The following is an 11,947-nucleotide window of genomic DNA, read 5'->3' as shown; positions in this document are numbered from 1 at the left end:
TAGATTGGGCCTACACCTGGCTGTTACAGTTATTGTTACACATAGCAGCGGTATGTGGTGTTATCATAAGATTTTAAGAGAAATGGAGTATAAGGCGGCTACGCCGCCGCACCAACGGTGGGCCAGCTACGCTAACCTTGGCGTTAGCGTGGCGTAGCATAGCAGAATTCCGCTAAATTTTAGTGTAGCGTTAGCGGAATTGCACCATCTCTGTGCTAACGCTACGCGCACAGGGTGCGCAGCTAATTTAGCTGTTAGGGTAGCATTAGCGCAGATTTGAGAAATTGCACTAACGCTACACACAGAGGGCGCCAAAGAGCGCGTGCTACGCTGCGCTAAAGCGTAGCGGCGCGCTAACACTACCAGGAAAGTATGGGGAAGATTTGATTTCAGTTGAACCAATCAAACTGCTAAAAGATAGGAGAGGAAAGGTAACAGAAATTCAATGTACATAAACAACACAAACTAATGTATCATTCTCCAGAACACTCTCAATCTGCTTTTTCAAGCCACAAAGAAATTTGTGAGGATCACATTCCTCCTTGAAATAAGCAGTTAGAGAACCCACCATCAAATTCCTCATTTGGTGGGAAAATCCAAGTCTGCCATGTGTGGTATTAGGAGAGCATCCAAGCAGTGTTTTATGACATCATCATGAGAGCCAGGGAAAAAGAACTCACATGTTTTGCTTATACACTGCGTAATGCCATGCTACAGCGCTTTTATGACACATGTTCCAGAATTGATCACCACATCTGCCACCCATTTTGAAGTCCTGTCCCCAGGACTTTCTGCACAAAGAAAGCAAATGAACTCACATGTGACAAAACCAATAACAGAAAAAATAAGAAGAAGCTGCGCCTTCTGTTTGTAAAAACATAGCTGCATCCATCCAGAGGAAAAGTAGTGGTGGGAAATCAGACTTGGAGAAGAAAAGAGTTTTTATGGACAGGGAAATCATTCATGTCTAAATATAGGACAGTTCACATTTGAAGTCAAGCACTAGTGCTGGTTTTCTTATGCGGCTCTGCTTGCTGGTTTCAGAAATTACTTCAACTCCCCGCCAAATTGGCTCAGAATCACTTTTAAGTAAAAATTTTAACTGCTCTGCTGATTTGAAATTTACAAAACTTTGGGACACATTTTAAGGTGTTTATGAACATTTTTTTAAAAAAATGACAAGTTGCACTGATTGATCTGTATCACCTGCTACTGTGCATTTTCCCAAAATTTTAAAAGTTTTGTTCATAAAGGCCTTAAATTTGCCTCCAAAGTTTAGTAAAATTCAATGGTGAACCCCCCTAATATATTTTGTGTTATCTGCTGCCCTTTCTTCACATGATGAATATTTAGTGTCTGGCTACACACATGACCTTGATAAGTGCCCAGTGAGGGACTCCGCTTGCCCAGCGGGTAGTGAAAATCTGTTTGCCCTGGTTGGCTGGCTTCTTCAAAAGAGGATGTCATCCAGTACACTAATTGATCTATCTTCCTCACTTCCAGACACTCCGGGGACAAAACCAAGGGGTGCTCACGATGGGGGAGAGGGAAACAAAGGAGGTAGCAGAGAAGGGAACCCCCTCCTGTCAAGAAACTTTGCAGACCCTTAGCCTCACGTAGATCACATGCACTCAGACACAAGCCTCATGCCATGAGGGCAGGAGGATACAGAGAAACACCGCCATTCCCCACCTAACAAATGCCTAGCCAGCAGAACAGACAGAGAGGATCATGGTGGGACCAAGTACAAGCAATACGACCGGCCGGACAGAACTGGTTTCAGAGAACGTCAAGAAACAAAAAACAACCAATTACTATAATAAGTTTCGATACATCGTGAAACATTGTGGCTAGATACTGTACTCAGAGATACTTATGGTAAGGTGCTAAAAATGACTAGAAAGACCAAGACGCAAGATAGAGGAGAGACAAACAACTTCAACAAACACACAGATATAACGACTATTCAACCAACGCGAACAAGCAAGCAGAAAAAAGGGAAGTCAAAACCACTTGGATCAAACCAGTCAACAAAACTTGATTACTGTAACTTGATTATTTGGATATTTATTTATGTATGTATACCTTCATTTGCTTGTAGAAATAATAAAAGAAAACATTATAATAATCTTACAAGTAGTTCGAGGAGAGAAATTTTTTGACAAACGAGAGTCGGAGAAAAATAAGAATGAGGGGGGGGGGGGGGGGGGAGGATTTGACCAGCATTCGAAAGAACGGACGAGCCCAACGAACAAGAATAAGTAAGAGGGTAATGTTGGGGGTGAAGGACCATTTTTTTGCAAGACCATTATTCTATAACGATCTTCCTTTTTTCTGGTGATGACGATGATTGTAAAAGAGTGGACTGATCTGGTAACGGTGGGATCTTGATTGACACCACTTCGCCACAGAGACGAAGATAAATCAAAGAATTAATAATGGCTTCAACAAAAAAGGAAAAAAGGTAGGTATACGGAATGTTTTTTTGCTCTTCGCCCTTCTTTTTCTGCGATGAAAGTGAAATGAGGTATTAAGAAGAGGTTCTTCAGAGTGAGCGTTGCGATTTGGATCTGTCTTTTTTGGGGATTGTTTCGAGAGCAGGAAGGAGCGGAAAGTTGTGGATGAAGCCGGTCAAGCATCGATTTCCATCTGGTCATTGGACGTTTCTGGTCCTCGGGCAGACAGCTGACAAGGGGTGGTTTTGAAGTTGCGGTTGTTGAAGGACGATGAAACAGAGTTCTTGAACCTTGAAGGGGTACTCTGGCCAGTGAGGATGAACGGCAGAAAGCCCTCGGCCTCGGGCAGGACTGCTCCACGAGCCGTCCGCCAAATGCGATCCGGAGGAGGGACCGGTCGGAGAGGCTTGATTTGTTCAACTGAAAAATCGGGCGAGTCATCACCTGGTGCCATAAGAATGTCACCAGCTGGGTCGGCTTGGACATCCAACACCTCCGTCTCCTCGTATTCCACCGTTCCATCGATACCTTGGTTCTCTTGAGCGAGACCAGCATCCCTCAGGATTTTTAGTTTGGCAATGACCGGGTGCCGCGTAAGTTCAGAGGAGGTGATCCGACGGTCTGGACATTTGTCCATCATTCGCTTGATTAGAAGAACGAGCTCCGAGCTCAGGTGACTGAGATCAGTCCGACTGAAGTCGCTCGATCTCAGACTGCGCCACTCGTCGCCATTGTCAGGTAGCACCACGTTCGTTGCGATCTCAAGCGCAATCAGACCCACTGAAAACACGTCCGCCTCCTCGCCATAACGTCCGCTCAAGATTTCCGGGGCAATGTATTCGCGGTCGCCTTCACGTTCGAGGTCGAACCCAACGAAACGACCGCAGCTTTTGAAGCGCATCATTTGCTTCGCATCAGTGTCACTGACGTCTTCATACCGCAGAAATCGGGAGGGAATAATGCTGTCGTCGTGTTCGGAGGGATTTATCGGTACGTGCTGGAACACTTTATGGCGACCGTTCATCAATCCACACTCGCGAACCTCGCTAGGATTGACTCTTGGCCACCTTCGAGCTAGGCCAAAGTCACCGACTTTCAAGCCACCGTGAGCAGTGATGAAGATGTTGGCAGGCTTGATGTCGAGATGGAGGACGCCAGAGGAGTGCATGAAGGCAACAGCCTGAGCTAGCTCAGCGGTGATTTTCCAAATACGCTCTTCGTCTACCCGATCTTGAAAGCCGGCTATGAGTCCTAGGAAATGTTCGAGCGTCCCATTCTCGCAAAACTCGGTCTGGATATTCCAGCGACTGTCTTCTTCCCAGGCAGCGTGAAGTTGGATGATGTGGGCAGAGCGAGTTGGTCCTTGGGTGAGCCGCCTTAGGATGTCGACTTCCTCGTATTGCCGTGCACTAGGATGCGACATTGGATCAGTTCTCCAGTCAAAAGAAGAAGAAAAAAAAAACTTAGATGAAGGTATGCTTACAGAGCTTTGGGCCCATTGGCAGGTCGTGTCGGCCGTTTGATGGCAAAAACTTTTCCTGTCGAGTTCTGACGGACTTTGAAAACCTCGCCAAACTCTCCTTTGCCAATCGTTTCCAGCTCATCAAACTCAGCGTCGTAGCGTAGACGCCGCGAGAAAGTTTGGCCGAATAGATGACTGCTAGTTCTGAGCTGGTAATCATCAATCATTGGACTTGAATGTCGCTTGTTGAATGAAGGTCGGCGCGGGGGCGGTGAAGCTGAGTTTTCGGGGCCGGGGGTCAGGTGGGAGCGGGAGCCTTGCCTAAAATCCGTACCGAGCATGGGGGAAAGGGCGAAAGGGGTATACGAACGGCCTCCTTGGCGGTTAGGAGTGACTTGCGGATCAAGCAAGTGTTCAGCGCTGCTGTTATTTGTGCTGAGTCGGTCGGTATGTGAGTGATGATGCATACTGGGCGAGCTGGTGACCGAGGAAATCGAGTTTCCTGGTGAGGCGAGAAGTTGCGCTGAAATAAAAACACATAGATGTTAGCACGCACAACTTCTACGGGAGAGACTGATAACGATGATGATGATAATGTGAAAAGCAGACTTGCCTCGTTTCAACCATGACGTGGTGGGTTTGGTCGGCGTGCCTGGATCATCAAAGGGGTTACTTTGTCGGGATCCGGAGGCCCTGCTGAGATTCCCGTTTCCACTGTGGTTACTCAGGACACCATCGCTGCTTCGGCGCCGATAGATGGGAGATTGCCTGACGAGCGATTCCAAACCAGAGGGGACTTGACCGCTCGTGTTTGCGCGGGAAAGTGAAGGGGATGGATCAACGTCATTAAGATTTACCCAGCTCGATGAACCGGCGTCAGGCGTTGTGTCATTCTGGGCAGCCAGACAGAGGGGATCCCGTGGGAATTGTGAATGGAATTGGGGTATCGGCGACTCATCGATGGAAAAGTGGTGACCGCGAGAAGTTGGCGAATCATCAACAGGTGAACCGCCAATGGAGGGGGAATAAGAACTGGATAGCTTCCTCAGGCCGGAGGGCATGAAAGGCTTGTTAATGTGAGGATGCGACTTGTGTAAGACAGCGGGCTTTTTCATCGGTGTGTCTGGCATCCTCAAGGACGAGACGGATGGTTGGCGGAGACATTCAGGCAGAACGATTCCCAACGAGCTCTGGTTGGGGCTAAAGGATTGATTGCCGCTTTGCATCGAAATGCTTTGCTCGTATTGTTCCGACAAGCGACTCTGATGCTCATCCTCGCGCTTAGCAGCCACAATCACCCGAGGTCCACCTAATGCTTCACACATGGATTTGACAGCGATAGAAGCCTCGACAGATACGTTACAGATACTCTCGCCGCCGATCGATGCATTGGGGTCGTTGACGTTCGAGAGGGCATACTTGAAGAGAGCGCTGGAGTTGCTGAGACTATTCTCCCTTCGGTCGCGGGCAACAGTTTTCTTGCTTATCATCCCAGAAGAAAGGAAGGCTGAGGCGTTAGGTTTGACGTTCTGGAAAGAGCATTCGGCTTCCTGAAAGGAGGAATTGGCTGATTGAATTAAAGGCCGGAGAGAGGGGTGTTGGACAAGTGAATGCTTGACCGATATAGGGGTAGAACTAAGCCCTATTGGCAAGGGTGGTGGGGCGGGTGTCAAGTGATGACCGGCTGCCCGACTGACATCCGTCGGAAGACTTCGCCGTTTAGCTTCTCGGCCTGTCTCTGCAGGCGATTTGTCCCAGCTGGAGATTAGGGCGGGGCCGTCAACCGGGGGGCGAATAGCATATGGGTTGTTACTCTGACTTGACGAGGCAAGGCTAGAAGCAAGCGAACTGGAGTCCGTTAAGGCTGGGACACTCAGATTACTCATGGCTTCGTGAGATTCATGAGAGCCATTGTGGCCATCACGTTCGCGATGAGCTACCTGGCCGAGATCATCTTCGTCATCTTCACTTGGGTTGTTGGATTGAAGACCCCACGAGTGCCGTTGAGGGTTAACCGGCTCAAAGGGATCATTCTTCGTGCGTAGGTTAGGAAACGATAAGGGGGGTGCTGGTCCACTGGTGCGGTGACGGTAGAGCGTGGGCTGCGACGTACAGCTGACCAGCTCACCATCAACATGCCGCTTGAGGTTGTTTGGACTGGCAGGAGGAATGCCGCCACGCTTGATACGATGGGGTCCGGGGAATGGAGATTCGGGAGGGGGGAGAGCACCAAAACCGTCGAATGCCGCGCTGAAAGGCTTGAGCGAACAATCAGAAGCACCGCAGCCGGGGTTCTCTGACTCGTGAGTGGTCAGACTGGATGCGATGCTCGTTCGACTAGAAGGTTTGCTGGATAAGGCCAGGCCCCCCTTTTCGTCCGGATCACTATCATCCAGTGATCCATCGAGACTACGTCGTCGGGGGGTCATATCAAGACCTTCTATTCGGGGCATGACCCATCGGTCATTTGGATGAGCCCGCGAGTCCTGGAAGCCGGTTTTCTGGCTCGATGACGACGAACGCGTTCGAACTCCATTGGAATCAATCGTATCCAGGGGAGGGCTTTGAGAGGGGCTCGAGCCAAAGCCAGACTTGCCAGTTTCAGGGTCGGAATCGCATCCATCCTCCGCCAGAGTGGTAAGATGCTTGGGGTTGAGTCGACTTGAGTGTTCTTGTAAGGTGGCACTGACTGTACGTTGCCTTGACCGTGGGATACTATTTGGGGGCGCAGGATCGACTTGAGACCCGTTGAGCCACTGTGAGAGCGGGTGATTTGGCTGAGCAACGTGAGGAGTGGATGAATTGGCGGCCGGAGTTGAATACGAGGAGGGTTCGAGGCCACCACTCTTGTTAGGCATGGCTCCAAAAAGGTTGGCCCGAGCCGAGCTGACAGATCGCAGTCGGGGAGGGACGAAGGATGCGCGACCGAGGGCTTTTGAAGCGATAGGTGATTCGACGTCGAAATCATCGTCGAACTGGTTAATCGGGCTGATTGAACGTTGGAAGAGAGAAGACGTGGTCGGGTTTGGTAGCAGTGGATTTTGAGTATGCCCGTTGAGCGTGAACTGAGCTTGTGGAGTACTGGTTTCTCCTATCGACAGGAATTGAGAGGGCAGGTTTTGGGATTGAGATCGATGGACAGCGGCTCGGGTGTTATAGAACCGACGAGGGGAGCGTGGGGAGCGGTGTGCGTGGGGGAAAGTGGAGCGAGGTACGCGCGAGCTGAGGGCAGACGGAGCAGCCTAGTTGATAAGACAGAGAAAAACGTTAGATGGAGTCACTGGAGGACAGATGAAAGCGCGGATGTGACGTACTTCAATCTCCAAGGATGATGTGAGAACACCGGATTGCTTGGTCAGATTAGCCGAACGCTCTCTGCGGCGGTGTGAAAGAGCCATGGGGGCAGATGGGTGAGAGGACAGATGGTTGGAGGAGGGATGAGTGGATAGGAGGGGTGTGTGGGATTGAGGGTGGATGACTGATGATGAGGCGGGGATCTCGCTAGGTTCGGTGTGCGGCTGAGACTGGGGGGATGAAGAGTCAACTGCAGTATTCAGGGTGTCTGCCCAATGCGGGGTGAGTAGTTCAAAGGGGGAGAAAGGATGATAGGGGGGGGGGGGGGGTGGAAAAAAGAGCGGTGTCAGTGTGAAAAGAAGGATTGATGAGTGATGGAAGACGAAGCGACTGCTCACCAGCCCAGTCCCCGAAGCCGATTTCAGAGCGACGTTTGATGATCTTGGCGTTGTTATCCTTAGGTTTTCCCTTGACCTTCTTGGAGCTGTGAAACGAGATGCGTTTCTTTGGGCCCTTGCCGATCGTTCCGGCCGAGCTAGGTATGGTTGCTGTCCCACTCGAGGGGGCTTGGTTGGGGGTGGCGGGGTCTTGGTGGTGGTGGTGGTGGTCGGTAGTGGTGGCTGGTGGTGCGGCTGGGGGGATGGATGGGTTGGCGGGTAGTGGTGGGGGTGTTGGGGGTGGTGGGTTAGCGGCTTGTGCATCTTGGTTGCCGATCAGGACGCCTAGGCCGAAGCTCAGGACCTCCTTGCTCTTCGATCGGCCCCAGCTGCGTGCAGCCTCACGAAACAGACCGCTAGCCTTTTTCCTGACGAGCTTGCCCGAGACGGCCCAGGTGGCTGGGGGGGTCTGGGATGAGGATGATGATAGGAATGGGTTGGACTGGCTGGAAGAGTTTGATCGACGGGAGGCGGATCGATCGGCGGGGTGGGCCGAGGCCGGGCTTAGTGCGGGGGAGGGATGGGCCAGCGGGGAATCGAAGGAATGGCTGGGCGCGGCCGTTCCGAAGAGGGTCTTGTGGGAGGTCGAGGAGGAGTGTTTCTTGAGTGAATCGAATGTCCGCCGGGCGGGCTGGGGGGACGAGGGGAGCTGAGCCATGTTTGGGGTGCTGGGGGCGGTTTCGGATGGGGGCCGCTGTTTGGGCGCTGCGCTAGTGTATGCAGTCACTGCTGCTGGAGGGAAAGCGATGGGGGTTGAGCCGGCAAGAGGGAGAAGAGAAAAAAAGACAACTGCTACTGGTCGATAGCGTTCAGATCGACGGGGTGGAGGGGGGGGGGGGGGGGGGGGGGGGGGGGCGGGGAGGGGGGGATAAGGCTGGGAGGGAGGGGGGGCTGCTATTTATGGATGGATGTATTTATGTTGCAAAGAGGTATGTGTTTATGGAGGGGCAGTAGAGGATGGATGAGCGATGGAGAGAAGAGGACGAACGCAGAGTGGATTGGAAATAAGCTCGGGTGTTGGCTAGGATGGTTGTTGAAAGAGTCGGGCTGTACACATGGGAGCTGTACAATAGCGTGTACAGCACTGGGCAGTCGTTTTTTAATGCTTGGGACTGGGCAGGGGTGACTGACAGCGAGGCTCGGAGCAGAGGGAAGATGGGGCGGGGCGTGGTTCGGATGGGAAGAGCAGGAGGAGATAAGAGCACCCTGCAAGCGGGCCGAGGGCGAGCCGATCAGCCTTTAATGCCCTTGCGAGAGTGTGGGTGAGATAAGTATAAGTTAGGGTATGATATTCTGGACTCTGAAGTGTGAAGTTCGAAGTTTGGAGGGAACGGATACACACACACAGGGCGGACACGTATACATATTTCCACATCGAGCGCGTGTCGCGACGCGACTCGACTGGCAGAGCGCCAGCTGAGCAGCACTTCGCTTCGCTTTCAACTCGAAATCACTCAAAGGAAAACACCCTCTCAGGCAAAAGCAGGCCAGTCATCCTCATCATCCTTACATGAACCCTGGACATACATACATTGCAGCCACGAATGCTCAAAATCACCAAAAGCCTCGGTCCTCGTCGATCGACGACATCAGCCATCAACCCAATTTGTTGTCTCAACTTCCCCTCTGCCTCAGTACCAATAAATATGAATATGTACAGCCCTTCATGACCACACTAGGCTGAAGTAAAACTACAGTTTAAAGCCTTAAATGGCCAATTTGTAATCCTTCTCCTGCGCTCTACAGCCAAGACGTGCATGCCCAGTACCCATGGCATGTATGCATACTGTCTGGGTGTATGCATACATCCCCAGTGCAAGCCAGCCAGTCCGTGCGCGTGGCTTCTTTCAGTGGCCCGGCCCGAGCCACTCGTCGGCATCTTCGGCATCTTCGCCCACCCGTCATCAGCGTCTCAGCAACAGCTCACCATCATCAGCAAGCAGCAAATACTTATTCATCAATATGTAAATATGTAGAAGCAGTCGATGTCGCCAGACCGATCTCGCCTTCATCTCACCCATCCGTCCACAGGTCGATCGCAAATATGGTAGGCGCTGGCTCAGCAAGCGCCCTCCATCACTCCATCACTCGGCTCGCTTTACAGCACGGAGAGAAGAGAAGAAGAAGAGAAATGAAAATCCATGAATGAATGAACGAGAAAGGACCATCATCACTTCATCGAAAACCCGTCCACCGAGCTGAAGTTCTATGTACCGACACATCGGCACTGCTGATCATCATCACAGTCGATCTCCAGAGCACTCCCCCCACGCCGATCTACAGTTCCCTACAGTTCCCTTGGGAAAATGTACAGCTTCTGCTTCATCATCAGTCACGCGCTCGAGCTATCCACCAAACCACGCCTCCAGAAATAGAAACACATTCTACGCATTTAATTTAAATGTGTAAACATGTACCTATACCGACACGGCTGTGATCACTCATCCGACGTCCTGCGCTGACCATCACCGCCGAACTCGCGATGCTGGAAACCGACACTACAAAATCTATGTAAATTGGAACGGACTTTCGCCGCACATTGGACTTGGCTGTAGACTGAGGCAAAAAGATCACATATTAAGTCGATGATGTGCTCGCTGTATATATTGTGTTTTGCAAAATGCCTGTACTCAAATCATGGCATTCCGTGATTGTACATATTTTGTTTTTGCCTCGCATTCAGTAAAGATCATCATGATCATTTAATTATTTCACTTTGGCACAGGCAGCCGGGAAGGCTGTTGCCACCAGGCTGTCTATGGCAGAATGGGGGGAGATCAAAATGGGGCTGTGCCCAACAACCCCATAACTATAGCATCACATTGACACTTGATGTCCAACCAAGAAGCAAAACACAATATGTATCCCACTGACATATTGTAATTCCAGGAATGCTTGGACAGATTTTTTAAGCTGTGCACTCAAAATCATTGGATCCTGAAATTTGAGTTCAGGCATTTATCAAGTCTTTATGCTGTGAGCGACAAATCATGGGTTGGCTTGGACAGAAAAACAAAATACTAATGGTGATGTGCACCCCAAGGCCATAACTTCAGCCGGATGAAAACTTGAGTTGATCAAGCTTAAGTGGAATCACAATACATAGGAGCATCCTTACCAGTGGCTAGTTTGGCTCAAAGCTAACCAGTACAGCTACCAAATTCAACCACACCAGGCTCAGCTAAACCCAAGCTAAATGAGATGGAATCTCTGAATCAAGCTAACCATTGCTACATTTAGCAACAGTTAGCTCACAAGCTAACTGCCATTGAACTCCACACAAAACATAACTCAGCACCTTGCTAGCCACAGATACACTTGATTTCACTGTTGCTACTTCAGCTAGCAATAACTTGGCTTCACAACTCATGTGATATGAGCTCAACTAGTAAGGATGCTCTAAGATCATGAAATCTGACATCCCCTTGGGGAAAGAATGGACTTGTGTATATGTATCTATCTGCTCTGTGAGAATAAAAGCTGGCTGCAGGATGTGAATGACAAAAATCAGCTGCCTTGCTTTGAGAGCGTCCCTGGGATGCTCTCAGAGGAAATAGCTATTGATTAAAGCACTCTAACAACGGTTCCAAGGGACTTTGTAGAAGAGGCTTGCATGTACCTTAAAATCCCAAATTGGGCCAGAAGAGATATTCACTCATGATGTCACAAATCTGTCCTTCAAGAGCAAGGAAAAGGGCAAAATGTTAACACCCAGAGTTCATGTGCAGTCTGTCCTTCTTCAAAGTTTCAAGACCACATGCAATTTGTAGCAAAAAAGAGTCACACTGGCTTGGCTGGATCCTGCACTGTGAAAAAAAACTCAAGAGACTGCTTCCAGTTGACATGCAATATTAGGGGGATTCAAAGTTGTCCATGCACGACTTGCATGCATTTGAAAGTTGGTGTTCAAGGCTTTTATTGAACGCCAAATTTCAAAAAAACATCCAAGCAGGCTTAGGGGGTGTAGTAAAGTGTGGCTTGCATGCACTTTTGCAACTTGGTGTTCAAGAATGAACTTGAACACCGACTTGCAAAAGTGGATGCAAGTTGCATCTGGCCAACTTTGAAACCCCCTATTACAAAGGCGCCTTTGTAATATTGCATGTCAACTGACAGCAGTTTCCTGAGTTTTTTTTTTCACAGTGCTGGCAATTAAACAGTTGTTAAAATTTTGAACTTCTGCCCAAAAATTTTGAAGGCTTCTCCATTAAAATCAATGAATAGTGCTAGGAATAATAAGGGGGTCCACTTAAGGTTTATTTTGAAATCAGTCATCAAAACCATCACCTGTGTCTTTT

General features: G+C 49.8%; 1 protein-coding gene across 1 annotated transcript; it reads right to left on the bottom strand.

The window, feature by feature from the left end:
- Window positions 1-2,631: 2,631 nt before the first annotated feature.
- On the bottom strand, window positions 2,632-8,307 carry PtA15_12A581 (uncharacterized protein; the record flags this gene model as incomplete). The annotated part of the gene is made up of 5 exons (XM_053162205.1): window positions 2,632-3,865; window positions 3,940-4,441; window positions 4,532-7,160; window positions 7,233-7,480; window positions 7,611-8,307. 5 exons carry the CDS (start codon window positions 8,305-8,307, stop codon window positions 2,632-2,634), a joined length of 5,310 nt encoding a protein of 1,769 aa, XP_053026146.1.
- Between the last annotated feature and the right edge of the window lie 3,640 nt (window positions 8,308-11,947).

This window comes from Puccinia triticina, chromosome 12A, assembly GCF_026914185.1.
Source record: "Puccinia triticina chromosome 12A, complete sequence".
Taxonomy (NCBI): Eukaryota; Fungi; Basidiomycota; class Pucciniomycetes; order Pucciniales; family Pucciniaceae; genus Puccinia; species Puccinia triticina.
Note: the sequence above shows the minus strand (reverse complement) of the source record. Positions and strands in the feature narration are given on the sequence as shown.